This window comes from Wolffia australiana, chromosome 5 (assembly GCF_029677425.1).
Source record: "Wolffia australiana isolate 7733 chromosome 5, ASM2967742v1".
NCBI classification, from domain to species: domain Eukaryota; kingdom Viridiplantae; phylum Streptophyta; class Magnoliopsida; order Alismatales; family Araceae; genus Wolffia; species Wolffia australiana.
Window position 1 is genome coordinate 21,542,242 of NC_135839.1, and position 18,107 is coordinate 21,560,348.

General features: G+C 35.2%; 1 protein-coding gene across 2 annotated transcripts; it reads left to right on the forward strand.

The window, feature by feature from the left end:
• Window positions 1-14,743: 14,743 nt before the first annotated feature.
• On the forward strand, window positions 14,744-17,173 carry LOC144703862 (mediator of RNA polymerase II transcription subunit 19a-like). 2 transcript variants are annotated; one of them, XM_078576137.1, is made up of 7 exons: window positions 14,747-15,032; window positions 15,687-15,733; window positions 16,100-16,386; window positions 16,464-16,631; window positions 16,714-16,776; window positions 16,848-16,977; window positions 17,054-17,173. In XM_078576137.1, the coding sequence occupies exons 2-6, from the start codon at window positions 15,703-15,705 to the stop codon at window positions 16,896-16,898; spliced, it is 600 nt and encodes a 199-aa protein (XP_078432263.1). In that variant the 5' UTR covers window positions 14,747-15,032; window positions 15,687-15,702; the 3' UTR covers window positions 16,899-16,977; window positions 17,054-17,173. The 2 variants fall into 2 exon arrangements, with proteins under 2 accessions (XP_078432264.1, XP_078432263.1); XM_078576138.1 differs by lacking the exons at window positions 16,848-16,977; window positions 17,054-17,173 and having other exon boundaries at window positions 14,744-15,032; window positions 16,719-16,771.
• The last annotated feature ends 934 nt before the right edge of the window (window positions 17,174-18,107 follow it).

The following is an 18,107-nucleotide window of genomic DNA, read 5'->3' on the forward strand; positions in this document are numbered from 1 at the left end:
ACATACTGGTTTTTATTTTTCCTTACCTTTATGCGTCAAACTATGCTCTATGGATATCCTTAAACTCTTATAAAAATTCTGTATTTTTTTCAGAAAGTTTTACATTTTTTTATATGGAACGTACTAGTATAACTAGAAACATATAATGACTATATAGACAGTTATCATTATAATGATTTTTCTGGCATTTTATGATTTTATGATTTTATGCTTTCTGGGAGAGAGGAAGCTTTTGGACCACCTTTTCTCTGTCTGATAGCGAGTGATCACTCAGTAATGATACCACCAGCCGGGATGAAGTATATATCCACTACATGAATCAAACCTGTATCTTCGACATGAAAACTAACTGCGTCAACACACAATGCGTGAGTTGAAATTTTAATTTTGGCCATTTTGTATCAATATTCTCTTGTTAAATTGTAGCTTAATAATTGAAAATTTTAGAATTAAAAAATAGCTTTTTCATGCTTTAGAGTACACATGGTGAGGTGCCAGAATGGATTTTTTATAAATAAAAAAATTATACAAAATATGATATGTATGAAATATATTATTTATTTTCCTCATTGACGTAAGACATCACAAAGAAAATCAAAACCATAATGGCACTGAAATAAGCAAAATATGTATAATTGTGCTAGTATTGAATGATTTTAATGTGTTACTGACGAGGACAAGTGTAAGCTGAAATACTATCAGATATGTTTTTATACCACATAAAAATTATGACTGTCTGCCTTACAAGTGGAATCCTGAAAAAATCATGCTGATAATGCAAATTTAAATGAAAGGAGAAAGAAGATACAAAGATCCCTTTCTTTTACTCTACAGCTTGATCCAAAGATCTAGAAGAATTTTGATGTCCAAGACTTGAGGTCTATATTGTCTTTATTCCCGATACCTATCCATATAATTTGATCTATACATTCAACCCCCATACCTAATATAAATTTTTTTTGCATTTTCCAATATTTGTCGGACGAATGAAATAATATGTTTTATTTAGTGCATTCTTCAGCACATGGATATAAGAGATCATTACCCTACTTCTGGAATAAGAATAAAATCAATTGGTGATCATAACAGAGAGATATTGCAGCATGAAACAAATGCTTTTCCAGGATAAAGTTTTTCACATAGTAGAGACCCACCGAAGATCCAGGTTATTTTTAGATAGTTAAATCTGAAATTCATCCTATCCAATTTCTCCCTTTCCCTAAACACACATGATTAGAAGATCTCAGATCTTAAAGTTTTTGACTGAATCATTTCAGATCATGACAATATGTATACCTAATATGTCAGTCAGGTTCCTAGATAAGCCATGAAGTGATAATGATCATTTTAGCATGTGGGAAAATGTAGGTGATTTCCTCTTACCAAAACTTATGAAGCTCATGAGTAAAAGGTACTTTAAATCCCTAAAGCTAGCATACAATTGGGGTGTTTACTCTTTCTGGGGCATGGGATTTTAAACTTACAAGTATAAAGGCTTTATTAAGATATCATCAATAGTTTCCTAATTGTAAAGAGTTGAAATTAATATTAAGAATGCAAAGCCAGCATATCCTACAAGTGATGACCTTGTTGAACAATGTCACAACTGATAACATGCAAATTAGAGCTAATAAAATGCTAATTTTATCATATTTGTGGGCTTTTAATGTTTAAAAATATCAAATTCTAGTGCATGTTATCATGATTTTATGTTAAAACAAGATTTTTCTTAATTTTCAAGAGAAACAATACTTTTGATAAATAATTAGGTTAACTAATACATTTTGAACGTCTTAAAATTGAATTTTATAAGAAATTAAATGTTTTTAATTGACTTATTTCTATGAACAAAAAGAAATTAACAATAAAACTTATTTTATAAATTAATAACGCATTTTTTATGCATTAATAAAGGGTTTTTACAATTTATTTCAGTTACTTTTTTAAAAAATAATTTTTTAATAATAAAATTGGCCCTTATTGGGCCAGTTAAGCGCTAGTGTAGTGTTTAGTGGCACAGAGCATACGTGGAGTGCGCTGGCCAATCAGGGCGACGAGATGCGTCTTCGGTGCGTGACACACACGTACACGGCGTCGTGTGTGGCGGGCACCACACATAAGTAAGTATCGACCAATGAGATGTGACTTAACTCAATGCAACGCGTTAAGTCATGCGAAGCTTGCATGGACCAATAGGATTGCAGATCCTCACAGTCCACGCAACCCTCGTCCATGCAAATCGCTCCTACGCAGCACCGTGCGTATGAAGGCTGACGTGTATGTGGCATCACATGGCCCAACCACAACCCTTCATTCAGCCTGTGTACGAAGCAAATAGAATAAAAAAAATAAAAGAATCGGAAGAACTTGTTCTTCCAATACGGCAACGTTAAATTGGGGAAAATGAGAAGTTAGGAGGGGGCCTTGATTTTTAAGCTTGAGGAAAGATAGCCTGGCTTCCGAGATGACTCAAGAACAGCCCTGAATGCATTTGGAGCTCGATTTGGGAAGAAATTTGGACGATCCAGCACCGCATTCCTCCTCCAAAATGAAGCCTCAATTCGTGGAAAATTTGGTTCTTTGTGCGCGGAATCTTCTCAAGTCTACTCATAAGTGATTCCTGGTATTGATAGGCTCAATCTGAATTTATTTTACACTTGATTTCATGTTCAATTTTAGCAATTTGGTGATTTAGTTTACGTTCAAATTTTATTCTGAATTTATGATTTTAATTCTTTTCATTCTCGAGTTTCCTCTTTTTTCGAATCATTTAATATTCATTAGTTCAGGTTAAATCATTTGGATCTTTAATAATCTCACATTATTTCCCAATTTCCTTAATTAGCAAATCGTATGAAAGATTTGCTAATTTGAGGTATTTCCACTATTTAGGGATTAAATTTGGATAAAAATTAAAAAATACCATATAAAAAATATATAGTCTCTGTTCCGTGAGGAACTTTTGAACATGCTTTGAAAAAAAATTAATAAATCAACTAGAATTAAATAAATTTTCTAAATGCATTTCCAACTCAGTAAATAACCTGAAAACATATTTCAAACCGGATTATGTTTTTATGTCAAATGAATGATGATTGTCAAGGTCGACTTCTGATCTAGACTTTAGTGATTCAAACAATTTAGTGAAGAGCAGTTCTAAAATTACAAAAATTTAATATCAAATTGGCACACAATAGATCTAAGTTAGGAGATTATTTAGCAATTCTCATCAAGAAATGCTAGGTAATCATAATTTTGATTCTCATTGATTGCCAAAAAGATAGAAATTAAGTCTATGTCAATTGTGATAACTTGAAATTAAAAAGTTCGAAGGTTAGATGCAAGTTGATAACACCCTAAATTTGGTCTTTATTTCAAGCAATTTATCACAATTTTATGCATTTAACAAGATTAAATTGGGGTTGTTATCATGTATTTACATGTAATTAATGTTTCCAAGTGATTTCTAATTTTTCCCTATTTTTTGTTAATTTTATGAATTTTTTGCGATTTATTTAAGCTTTCAATAATTATTTTTAAATAAAAATGTTAGGTTTAAAATTTAATTTTGACGTCAATTAGTGTGGGGATGAATCACTAAATTTTATAGAATTTTCTGGAATTTTCTAGGATTTTTGAGGATTTCATTGGATTTTTCTGGATTTATTTGAGGAAAAAATGAATTTTTAAAGAGGAAAATGATATTTTTATAAGTGTTAAAATAATTTTTCAACTTCGAGGGGCTTTTCGTAAATAGGTGTTACAAGTATACCCCTAAAAACAGCTCTCGGTCATTTCGGTAGGGTCATAGATACAATTATGTAAAAGTTTCAGGGATTTAATAGAAAATTGTCATGGTATTTTTGTGATTTCATGAAAAATTCGGAGAAGAGAAAGCGCGGAAGGGTACTTACACAAATACTTCTGGCTGGCGTCCAATGGCAATTTCATGTCACCGCCCGTGCGCGCGCATTGTATGCACCACACGGGCGATGAACTTACCTCCCGATGACCCTATCATCAAGTGACGTCGGATTCTCATCTGACGGCTGAGATGAGGCCACATTGATGCCTGAAAAAATTGCCTGGACATTTTGCAGAGAAGCCTTTTTTAAAACGTGAAATTGCCGTTGGACGCTGCTCAGAATTGTTTGTATATGTGCCCTTCAGCACTCTCTCTCCTCCGAATTTTTCCTGAAATCACAAAATACCATGACAATTTTCAATTAAATCCCTGCAACTTTTACATAATTGTATCTCTGCTCATGCCGAAATGACCGAGAATTATAACACATATTTACGAAAAGCCCCTCGAAGTTGGAAAATTATTTTAACACTCATTTTTCCCTTATAAATATATCCTTTTCCTCTTTAAAAATTCATTTCTTCCTCAAATAAATCCCATAAAAATCCAATAAAATCCTAAAAAATCCCAGAAAATTCAGTAATTCATCCCCACACTAATTGACCTCAAAATTTAATTTTATGTTTGACATTTTCATTTAAAAATAATTATTGAAAGCTTAAACAAATCCCAGAAAATTCATAAAATTAACAGAAAATTAGGTAAAAATTAAACGTCACTTGGAAACATTAATTACATGTAAATATATGATAACAACCCCAATTTAATCTTGTTAAATGCATAAAATTGTGATAAATTACTTGAAATAAAGACCAAATTTAGGGTGTTATCATATACCCCCCTACTTAGACATTGCTAGTCCCTTAGCAACATCTAGGTATTTTGCCAAATTCTCATTTTTTTCATCCTGTGGGTCAAAGAAACGCGTGTTGGAAGTGGTAAACATATAAATCACAAGCTGAGATAAAACACTAAATGACTGATAACACCCTAAATTCGGTCTTTATTTCATGTTATTAGCACAATTTTATGCATTTAAAGAGCTTAAAATGGGGTTGTTATCATATATTTACATGAAAATATTGTTTTTAAGTGATTTCCGATTTTTCCCTAATTTTTTGTTAATTCTATGAATTTTAAAGGATTTATTGGAGCTCGAAATAACTATTTTTGAATGAAAATGGCAAGTTTAATATTTCATTTCGAGATTTATGAGTTTGGGAATGAATCAATGAATTTTCTAGAATTTTTTACGAATTTTTAGGATTTTTTTGTGATTTATTTGAAGAGGAAATGTATTTATTCTAAGGAAAAAAGGTATATTTATAAGAGAAAAAATAGTATTTACATCATTTTCAAACTTTGAAGGGCCTCTTCGCAAAGTTTCGCTGCAAAAGACCCTCAAAACAGCTCTCGGTCGTGACTACAGGCGTAAAGATGTGATTTAAAAAGTTTCAGGGTTTTATTGCAAATGTTTTATTAATTGTTTTAATGTTTTAGGAAAAAAAGCGGAGGAGAGAGAGTGCGCAAAGGGTATGTGCGCAATTACTTGTGGGCGGCGTCATACAGTGATTCCAGAAATTCAGAAGGGTCTTCTTACAAAATTGCAAGGAAACCTCCGTCCGATTGACGTGGCCTCATCGTAGCCGTCGGATGATAATCCGACGGCGTGTAATGAGAGCCAGAGCTGGGAGGTAAAGTCACCGCCAGCACAGCGCATACAATGCGCATGTATGGGCGGTGATGTGGCGAAGTATAAGTGGACAGAGAGATGAAGAAACGCACGTGTACGTGCGTATCGAAACGGATTCCAAACGCGCCGTTTGACAACTCTTTTTGTTCTTATTTTTTGCCAGGGGGTACGTGGCGCGCCAAGGATGTGCCCGCTTGGAGGAGTTGAAGAGTCGTCGGCCAATCAATGGAGGACACTTCAGCGCGCAGAAAAATAATATAAATATGAATAAATGAGTTTAAATCCAATGGCTAATATTGGTTTAAATTCATTTATTCATAACTTTTGATCCAAAAGTCCGTTTGAAATGATTTTTTTATGGATTTTCTCGTTTTGATCCCCTCTTTCTATCTATATGGTTGGATCATTGAGATCAAGCCTGCATTTATAGATAAAGTTTAATTACTAATTAGGGGTAAAATGGTAATTTATTCCATTTTACCTAGGTATAAAAGCCGAATTTCGAGAGGGAGGGGTCATTCTTGATGGTGCTCTATCACAGCTGCAAGACAGAGAGGAGCTCTAGCTTGGATCAACCTATCCGGTACCTCTTTCTTGTTTGTATTTGAACTTTTAGTGTACTTTGGATGATGTTTTAGTGAAATTTCTTCTTCATTCTTCTTGATCTTGGTCTGAACTTCTAAATCGCTAGGCTTTAGCGGAAGGTACAAGCCCTTACTGAGATTGAGAGGAGAGAATGAGAGATTTACCTAGCTATTCCAAGTGCACATTAAAAAAAAACTATAAAAAACTTCAATTTCTAGGAGAGTAAATTTCCCTTTGCATTATCTAATTGTGTAGTTATTTCTGAATTATAAGACCTACAAAACCAACCAACTCAAATCAAAATTTCCCTCTCAACCTCTCTAATTGACCCCTTGGACCCTTTTTCTTTGGATCAAAGAAGCCAATTTAGAGCTCCCTGTTTCTTCTATTCATCCCATCTCTTCTACCCCCCTTTCTAAATTTCTCATCTAATTAGGATGGTTTGATCTTCATTGAAGATCAAATTAACTCTAATTGGGGTTGAATTACCAAGAAAACCATCAAATTGAATTCCTTACTAGCTTCCCTTGGACGACACTCGTACTTATCACTACACATCTTAAGTAGAGTTTTTATAAATTTTATTGTATAAGCTAAAATTGACAACGACAAGGGTTTAAAATTGCATAAAATTTATCCCTATTGTTGGCTTATTGACAACACCCTAATTTCGGTCTTTATTTCATGTTATTAGCATGATTTATGCATTTAAAAGGCTTAAATTTGGGTTGTTATCATATATTTACACAAAAATAATGCTTCCAAGTAATTTCTGATTTTTCCCTAATTTTCTGTTAATTATATGAATTTTTAAGGATTTATTGAAGCTCGAAATAATTATTTTTGGATGAAAATGGCACATTAAAAAGTTTATTTCAACATTTATCAACATGGGAATTAATCAGGGAATTTTCTAGAATTTTCTAGAATTTTTTACGAATTTTTAGGAATTTTCTGGGATTTATTTCAAGAAGAAATGCATTTATTCTATGAAAAAAGGGCATATTTATAAGAGAAAAAAATGTATTTATGCAATTTCTAGACTTTTCGGGGCCTTTTGCAACGTTTAGTTGCAAAGACCTGAAAACAGCTCTCGGTCGCCACGGCAGGCGTAAAGATCCTAATTAAAATCATTCAGGGTTTTATTGCAATTTTTAATATATATTTTTAATGTTTTAGGAGAAATCAGAGGAGAGAGAGACTGCGCCAGGGGCATATACGCAATTACTTTTGGGCGGCATCCAAAAGCAATTCCAGGCTTTTTAAGGACTTTTCTGCAAAAAGGAGGATTCAAAATGCGCCAGCCAATGAGAGAGCGACACGTCATTGCGTGTTTAAAAACGAAACTAATAAATAAATCAATTTTAAATCCAATGTATTAAATTGGTTTAAAATTGATTTATTAATAACTTTTGATCCTGAAGTCCGATTGAGATGATTGTTTTATGGATTTGTTCGTCTTGATCCCCTCTTTCTATCTGTATGGCTAGATCATTCAGATCTAGCCTACATTGATAGATAAATATTAAGTACTAAACGGGGGTAAAATGGTGATTTTTACCCTATAACCTAAGTATAAAAGCTAAATTTTGAGAGGGGGAGCTCATTCTGGATGGTGCTCTATCACAGCTGCAAGACAGGGAGGAGCTCTAGCTTGGATCAAGTTATCTGGTACTTTTTTTCCTTGATTGTATTTGAACTTCTATGCATTTTGAATGAATTAGGTTAAGTTGTTTGTTTCTTCATCTCTATTCTGATCTGAACTTCTAAATCGCTTGGCTTGAGCGGCATGTACAAGCCCTGATTAGGATTGAGATGGAGAAATTGAGGGATTTACCTTGGCATTCAATTGCATTCCAAAAGAAAACTCTAAAAAATTTAGTTTTAATTCTTAGGAGATTAAGATTTCCCTTTTTATTTCTGATTTAGCAAATTCTCAAAACCAACCAAAACTTAAATCAAAAATTTCTTCCAACCTCTCTAATTGAATTCTTTGATCCATCCAATTGGATCAATTAATTCAATCTAGAGCCCACATTTCTTCTTTTCATCTCATCTCTTCTACCCCCTTCTCTAAATTCTCACCTAATTAGGGTGACTTGATCCTCATTGAAGATCAAATTCACTCTAATTAGGATCTAAAACACCAAAAATAAAATCAAATTGAAATTCCTACTTGCCTCCCTTGGACGACACTCATACTTATCACTATACATATTAAGTAGAGTTTTATAAATTTTATTGCATAAGCCAAAAATTCACAACGACAAGGGCTAAAAATTTTGCGTAATTTTCACCCCTATTTTTGGCTTATCACTTATCAATGACAATTTGAGCTTCGACCTTTTCAGGAATGTGGGGTTCCTCTCTCATTGGTTTGGGTGACTACGTAGATGAAAAGGGAGTGTACTTATAGCTAGATAGGATGATATACTCCTAAGGTAATCTCGGTGCACTCATTTAATACTTGCCTCGCATATCTCGCAAGCAAGATCACTCTCTCCCCGGTTGGCGGCCACCTAGTACTTGTCTCTCCATTAGCTTTTCTCCTACCCAAGAATAGAATAAGCCAATTCCCTTCTCCTGTTGAGAAAAGAATATGGAAGATAACAAAAAGAATATATGGCAGAATTGTCGGGATTGTGATAGGAAAATAGAAATCTCGTGAAGAGGATGGGGTAGGTGTTAATAATGGGATGGATTATGGTCAACAACATGTGGTGCTACCTAAGATAACCTACTCCCAAGATTTTAGAAGAGGTGGGGGAGATAGAAAAGATGGGACCAATATGATGATACATACATGTAGAAAAATATGTCCATGAATGGAATATTAACATAAGAAATTTGCATAAGTTAAAATCCCCTTTTCTCTTCTTTTTTTTTAATTCATCTATAGATTTTTTCTTCTTATTATTCTTCGTTTTTTTTTATAGAAGAGAGGCATGACAAAAATAAAATACCTTCCATCCTCTAAATGGTTTCTAAACATCTTATCACAACTAGCATGAGTGACATAACAATCATATTGGTCGAAAGAGAATAGACAGAAGAATAAGATTGAGATAATGCAGAGTGAATCATGGATAGAAAAAGAGGCGAAGAGGCGATATCGGAGTGATACTGTGGAAAGGAAGATAGACGTACTTGGGAGATAGGTATATCCTCAATAGTGGAATCAAGGTGATGATCAGTAGAATGTGAAATGTGTGGGAAAAAATGAGGTGGTGGAATCAAGTTGATGATGAATAGGTTGTGAAGTATGTGGAACAATGAGGTAGGTGAAGACGATGTATTCTGTGCATAGGACTTGGATAATCACTCACTCCTATCTTGAAATAAGATTCGAGTAATGGCGAGACAAAATACATAGGTGGGGTCGGTTACTTCGAATTGATGGAATGGGGGATCTCAATTCACTCATCACTCTACCTTTGGAACATAGAGCTTCTACCCTTATACTTTCCATCATTTATCACCCACTAGACACCCTCCTCAATTTGAAATTGGACCCACATTGCTTAAAATCACGTGTGTTCCACCGCAAACATGCTCTTGATCCGCTCTAGGAGCTTAACTTCTCTACACATGTTCCCAAACCAATTGATGACAAATTTGATTTATGTATATGCATGTTAATTATCATTAAAAGCAGGTTCAATTCATGTAATATTCGTCAAAATTAAATGCACAAGGCACTGTTTACCATATAAAATGAACTAGCTTCCCCCCTACTATAACATGCATGGTCCTCAATGCATAACCATGAAAATAACCAAAAGGAAAATTGAGGGAGAGAATGACAATTAGTGGGGATGGACGTGTGGCTTGCCGTTGAGATGATAGATATATAAAAAAATCTTGAATAAGTCATGCCTGCATCATGTGCATCATAATTGCTCCAACTTGGTCAACATCCTGATTTAAAAAAAAAAACACCACAACAAGACTGATAGAGATTCCACATGAGAAAAAGTAGTTCAAGTCTTTGAAGAGAGCGAAATTTAGAGAGAGATCAGGTCGAGGACTTGTGTCCTAGAAGATCAGGCTGTGGCTAGCTCTTCGAACCCGCTCCTCCTCATGGCGTTGTTGCATCCCTCAAATCCTCCTTCATGTGGGCTCACCTACTTGTTATGACATCAATAGACAAAATTGGATAAAAGACGTAAAGGGTAACTGGAGAAGAATCCCAGTTCCCGTAAGGGAAAGAAAAATAAGTCAACCTAATGATTATCTCAAAGCATAATGTGAAACTCAAAGTATCATGTATAAGAAACTCAATTCCCATGTGTACATACCTATATTTAAGAATAGGTTTCCTTGTAATTTTGGTCCACAAATGTAAAACATTTAAGAGATCAAAGGCAAAGAAAACCTTACTAGAAGATTGTCATTTTAATTCAAATAAATGATCATGCCAATCTGTAAAAAAAATTGCATAAGGAAGGTTCAACCTCAATTTCATTATAATTTTTTGTCATCCTTGTTCTAGGTTGAACTTTAAATAATTCACTAGGTTTACTGCAAATTTTTTTCTTCATTTCTATTTTCATCAACATCATCCTCATGGAATCCTTCACATTGCTATTTTCCTTCACATGATTTCTGTCATCAAGAAACAACATGTAAACCTCAGAGATTATTTCATCCACTTCTTCCATTGAAATCCTTGACTCCCAAAAATTATCCCTGCACAATTTTCCAAAAGAATCATCTCTTGAAAATTCATTCATCTTTTCTCCTTTCCTTTTGTATATGGGTTTACATACAATTCCAATACACAGTGCTTTTGGAAATGAAATAGGAGGTTGATACTCTTCAAGATGAGGATGGGTGTTTTCCAACTGACCTTCCTCATCTCTTTCCACCTTTTCTCCCATATCATTCTGAAACATTAACTCAGAAGCAGTATAAAAGTCTGATTGTGATTCCTCATACCCATGTACTTTATGTTCAGAAAAATGCAAATTAAATATTTTAGCAATTTCAATCTGAATATTTTTCATTTTTCTGACATAATAATCTTCGTCATGGGGACCACTTTCTGCTAATAAATCCTTTATAATTTTACAAACATCTTTCTCCATATGTAAGATCCTTAAGAAGTATTCTCCCCTTTCATAAAAATCATTTGTTTTAGAAAATCCTCTAATCATATTATGAAGTAGGATCATTTTGGAGAGACATTCATGTTTAAAATCATCCTCATATTCAAGAAAATAATTCATCATAAACTGGTCACTCTCTTCGGAATCGTCAAGCTGAGAAATTTTCTTTTGAATCATTTCAAATTCATTAACAAACACATGCTTCCCTTTGGAAAATGAAGATGAAACAGTTCGGAATGAACTTGTAGATGAAAGTCCTAATGATGGTGATTGCCACCACTTGGCATGAGTGTGGGGGTCCTAATGATAGTGATGATATTCCAAAGGGGGCATGGCATGAGTGTGGAAGCCATGATCATGGGTATTATGAAGAGAAAGTTTAGGGAATGTTGCCTCAATAGATCTAGGATTATATGAATGCTCATGAAAATTGGGGAAGGTTTCATATGAATGGTCATAATTGTACATATGAGGATTGATTTCATAATGTAAATGTTCACCATGATTAACGAGTCTCTATAATCATAAAAATATTCAGATTGTGCACCTTCATAGTATAAATCATCAAGGTGATAACGGTAATGAGAATTATGCCCATAATAGTAATACATGGTTGCTTCATATGCTTAGAAATAGTTGTCTATAGAAAATACAATGTGTTGCCAGAATATTTTAGCTCAATACGTAGTACTTCCTAAGCATTTTGATCCAAAATTGGAATTAAAATTCAGTGCAAGAATTTATTTAAAAATGAACACTTAATAGAAAATTAAATCAAAAAGATTTTGAACACAATTTCAAAGCACACAATTGATAAAAATGAAAACCAATTGAATTTCCTTAGCATTGCTTCCCCGGCAACAGCACGAATTGATAAGCCAAAAATAGGGATTAAAATTTAGTAAATTTACGCCTATTTTTGGCTTATCAATTTTCACAAGTTACAAACATTTTCTATCACTTGAGTAGAGAAATTTCATATCAAATAAATTCAGAATTCTAAACCCTAATTTGATAAAATTGAATTTTACCCTTGCCTCCCTAGGGTTTGACCCCTTACTTGAGCACTAAGGGATAAATAAATTTTATTGGTTAAGTTTGAAAACCCTTAACTAACGACATTAAACACACATATTTTGATCTTATCAACAACTATAACTGGTGATCAAACATACCTTTTTAAATCGTTTAATTTTTTTTCAGGTACGTATACACCAATCACTTTATTTTGGTACTCAATATATCATAGATTGTCCTAATGCTGATATCTTCTCTCACTGATGTCATCTACAAACTACCTTAAAATATAGGATTGAAACTATATGGACTTCTTTTATTTTGAAATGCGTATCATCGATGAAGATGAAAAGGTTGGATTTTATTCTTCATTATGAATCTACCTACAATGGTTGCACACCTAAGGTCAATCATGCAACCGTGTGTTGTGCACCTACATACCTATCACCCTATACACACCATCACGAGACTGTGGTACCAAGAACATGGAATCCCTACTCCAACCCCCATTGTCATCCCTTTAAGAAGCATGTTCTACACAAAAGCCCAGCATTGACTCTGAATAAGTCATTGCCTAGGACCAATATGAGCATGGCTGTTGTGTGTAGGTCATGCACGTAGAAGCTGATCCCTCTTGAAAAATTTAAATGTTTCTGCCACTCTTGTTGCTTGTCTAGTAAGCACGAAGGCTAACCATGTGTGTTGTGACCTCATCATTGAGAGAACATGTATAGCCAGCATTACGTTTGGACTAGTATTGAGATATCATTCTTGAGGATCTTAACTGAATGGAGCCCAATATATATATAGATCTAAACAAGATCAAGAATCCACCAAGTGTATAGGGATAAGAGTAACCAAAACCCACACACCAATTCGAGAAAAATAACATTCTTCAATGGGATGATCGATGTTCACAATAGAGGTCCAAAACAGCAAGTAAAAAAGGAGAAAAGAGAACAAGTTCACCAAAAGGACTAACCAAAAAGAAGATAACAATTGGTGGAACCTCCTCACAAAGGCCTTTTTGCAAGACGATATGGTGGCCCCAACTTTTCTCCAACTATCCTATTAGCTTAGCTTGAACCCTCCTAGGTAGCTCACAAGGATGCCCTCCATAATTCATTCCATAACTCCCTCTCAACATGAGGCAAGAAACTCCTTTTATAGAGCTCCTTGGAAGCTTCTAGAGACCCCCCCTCTTTATGAGGTTTCTACACTTCCTAGAACATCTAGAAAAACCCACTAGGTTCTAAGGGATCCATTGGCTTCTAGAATACTCCAGAGGACTCCATAAGATTCGAGAACCATCTAGAAGACTCTAAAAGTATCTTGAAGGTTATAGAAGCATCTAGAGGAGTCTATAAAAATTTAGATCATTTGGATGGTCATAGAACATGTCAATCGTCACTGTCCTACACACACAGGATGTCACTTGTTTCATATCTGGATGCCTCTTTGGCACCTGCTCATAATCGCAATAGCTGCACCACCAAGGTAGTGTTATGCACATGGCTGCCGTGTAGAGAACCTACAGATTGGGGGTTTCATGCCTGGGTCCCCATCTCCCATTCTGTGCATCCTATCCAGGACATCGTAGTCTACAGCATGCCAGTTACACTGCCCCCACACTTGTCACCTCCACAGCTAGTGGTGACAGCTCCCTCTTTGAGAACATTGTTATATGGAGAGTGATATATACAGAAGACGTAATTGAGAGAAAGGCAGTCCAGATATAGGGATGGTTAGAGAGAAAGAGAGATAACTAGAGAAATAGATAGATAATCCATTTCCAGGAAAATTTGGGAGCTTTTGAGGAATCATTTTTTTAGTTTCGAAACAACGAAATTGTTAACAGAGATAAAAGCCAATAAAAAAGGGGGGTAGATAGTTGATACTACTTGATATATAGTAGTGAATCCACCAGCTTCTTTAATGAGTAGCTCGGTTGACAAAAAAATGAAGGTAATTACTACGTAGTAAAAAATTATCATCAATCCTGGTAATTTGAATCCATAAGTGTAACTAAAATTTTAACCAAAATAATGCACAAATATCATATGATGAATTAGGTTCCCAGTAAACACATTGGAGATATCATATTTAAATTTCAAAAAAAAGTATAGTCCTCAAATTATTCTGGCGACCGGGTTTTCCGAGTACGCAAACTCTTCCGAGGTCTCAGGTATCTGTTAATCCCTTCGAAGAACCATTCAGCTACATCAAAACTGAAAATAGTTTTTTTTAATCATGGATGTGACTTTTGAGGGCAAATATAAATCATGGATCTAAGCTTCATATATAAATCATAGCCATGACTAACCTATCCCTGATCTTATAAAATATATTATTCAATCAGAAAAATGATACTATCAGCTGTAAAAATGAACTATTAATTATTAGGTCAAAATGGGCCTGAGCATATTTAATTACTCAAATATGGGTTAAAGAGTCTAAAGTCTAAACCACTATCTGAATCAACTTATGCGGTTTTCGTTCCCCTCACCAGCCTATTGTATGCGACTTTCTCCCGCTCTGGTCGACGTCGTCCCCAGGCTTCGACGTACGGCGAAGGCATCGTCGCTGGTTCTCGCCGCCCATCTCCTTCGTGAACGTAAATTAGGGTTCTGATCTGCCGGTTTAGCGGTTGAATCAATGTTCATCGTTCGGTTTCGACGGTGGCGAGGCGCGGACGACGATTAGGGTTCATTCGCGGATCATAGTTACTTGGGAACAAATTTGCGTGGAGTCACCTTTCTTTCTGGTAAAATCTCTTGTCGTTGATTTTAATTGTCTTCTGGGTTGTTTTTCTTGTTGAAAGTGTGTCAAATCGAATGGTGCGATCACGTCGACTCGGAAGTTTTGACTTCATGTTACATGAGTCTTTTAAAATGGTCGCATTTTCTTGCGCTTCCTTTGTGGGTTTGTTAAAATTCCTCTTGTCTTGCTTGCCTGCTGATTGGGAACTTGTGTTTCATTCTTCCTTTTTCTCCGGAGATTATTCACGTTTCCTCTTTTGTTATTTGGATCTTTATTTACTATCTCCTTGTTTATGTGAATTACTTATAATCTGATCGATTTTATTGTCCTCTTCTTGCTTTTGTCAGGCACTGGCATAGCGTAACGAAAACCTAGGGTAGAACGGTTTTTTTCTGAGCCTTTTCTTTATTTATAACTTCAGGTCAATCGAGTTATTTTGTGAAATTTTTTCCTAGATCGTTCTCATGCTATAGCAACGCTTGGTTTCTAGAAAACAAGATTATAATTATCCCTTTATTTAACTCTTTTTGGATCAAACTGATAAGTTTTATGGTGTCCATTTTTTCCAATTTTTATATAGTAAATTGCTGAAAGGTTCTTTTGGTACCTGCCATCCGATTTGCTATTTCGGATTATTGACTAGAGGCCCTTTTCTCAGGTGTGAAAATGATGTGATGGAGCCAGAGCGGAGGAAGTTTGGAAGAGGTGAACAAAATTCAACATTTTTAAAACCATTCTCTCTCCCAAATTCTTGGCTAGCCTAATTAAGTTCAAATCAGGGCTCTAACTAAGCGGTATTTTAGGTGTCTCTAATATACCTCACCCTTTTTTGTTCCTAATTTCCACCAGCTCTCATATTTCATTACAGGAACCCTAGAGTTTGACCTTCTTTTCAAACTTAGAATGACTCTTTCTAACTTTAGTTAGGTCCTCGACGCTTCAGCATTTTCTTTATTATTTGAATACAGAGAGCAGAAATGACGTAGAAACAAAATTGAAGAACTGGCCGCAGATTTAGTACAGAAGTTCTTATTCTATTTTTGATTTTGGGCTGCTCTTTTTCTCACTCAGGCCCAAAGGAGCTGACTGGGGCAGTGGACCTTCTGGGCCACTACAAGCTGCTAGGCTACCATGGGTTCTTCTGCCAACGGGACCTGCCTGTCGCGATATCGGAGACCAGATACCTTCATAGGGTTGTTGGAGAGACAGAGATCAGGAAGGGCGAAGGGATGGAGCTGGGCCAGCTCCTGGAGACGAGCGCCGAAGCCGAGGCCCGACCCATTATCCGACCCTTTGACATGGACCATCTGAGGGAGGCCTTTTGCTTCTGGGAGACGGCTGCAACAGAGCTGCCCCAAGTGAGAATCTTAAACTCGTGTCTCTTCATCTCTCTAGAAAAAGAATGGAACCAGAGAACTGAATTTCCTCTCTTCAGGAGGAGAGAGGGAGACCGACGGTCAGCGGGAGAGCGACAGCAGAGCCGAAAGACAAGGACAGAGATAGAAAGAAGCACAGAAGCCGGCGCAAGGAGAAGAGAGAGAGGAATGATGGGCGGGCTGGTCTTGATGGTAGTCTCTCTAAAGAAGTGGAAGATAAGGTTAAGGTAATTGGTGGTTGGTCTCTGATGATATGGATGATTAGGGTTTTGATGTACTTTCTTACCTGTGTTCTTCCTTGTTGCGTAGAAAAGGAAGCAGCACGATAGGGCTGATGAGGTCTCTAACGTTTACAAGCCAAAGAAGAGCAAGGTACTGTAATGTCAGTGCGAATCCGCCATCCTGTTCTTTCTTTTCTCTCACTAGATCTTTCTTATTTGTAGCACAAGAGCTCCAAGGTAGGAGAAATAGGGGCAATTAGGGTTGCTGGCTGAAGGGCTAGGTGCAATCTTGGTTCATTCTAAGAATCTTCGTGGGTTTCGGTGACCAGCAATTCCAATGTCAAATTCATGGGTATCCTTTATATGATCAAATCATGTCATCTTCTTTCGTTTAGCGCCAGCGAACTTATGTTTCTGGTTTCATGCAGGGGCATTTTCTCCTGGAGAATTGAGTATTTCGGTGACGAAATATGTTTATGGCCCCGATTCTTATTTTGTAAACAATTATAAGAGCTCTAATGAAATTTGGAATGTGAGAAATTTACTTCTGTACAAGCTAGTCATAAAATCCAATAAATTTCAATGAAATGGGATCATACAATAAAGATTATACTTGCGTGAAATATTTATAATATTTTTTTCAAAAGTTATCAATATATTATATCTGGAACAGTCATTTACCTGGAACAGTCATAATGAGAAACAAATATTGGAAAATGGGAAACAATTTTTCAGGCATTGGATAATCATGTATTTTAAGATAAAACCCAACTAGATTTGTTAATGGGGGTTCATGTGCATTTAAGAATATACCTACAGGAGATGGATGATCGAATCCCTGCTTCCTCTTGACATTTGATGATGTTATGTTTATAAGATATCTCGTCCACCTGGAATAAAGAGCATGTATTTGGAAGATAAACTAATCTTTATGAGGATTATTTAGGAAATACATTTGCCTATGTTGCCAAAAGAGCAAGAGTATAATTCGAGCCAGTCTTCTGCCAATTTGATGGTCCAGCATTCCTGCTACGCTTTACTATTCAAAGACATTTCTTTTTGTCGTTTTTAACGCATTTGTTCAAGAAAAAATAATACGACCAAAATAAGATGCAACAAGCAAATGTTTCTGGAAGCTTTCATAGAATAGGGATCCATCTCTTGGTTGGAGACCATTCTGGAAAAATACTGAGAACAAAATAAAAACAAAATTTTTAATTATAAATGGAACATAACAACAGTATATTCCATAGAATCACATGCAATATTCTTTAAGATAGTCAAACCTAGTTCTAGAGATCAAAAAATATAAATGATTTAATTATTTATTAAATACAGAGACAAAATAGTCAATTTATTTCTTAATTATCAAAATTATTATATTAATATCATAGTGCAATAAATAATTTTAAAAATTATTTCTTCTCTTCACTTCTTCATGTTCCCTTCAACTGAATAAAGCTAACAAAATAAGTTAGGTAC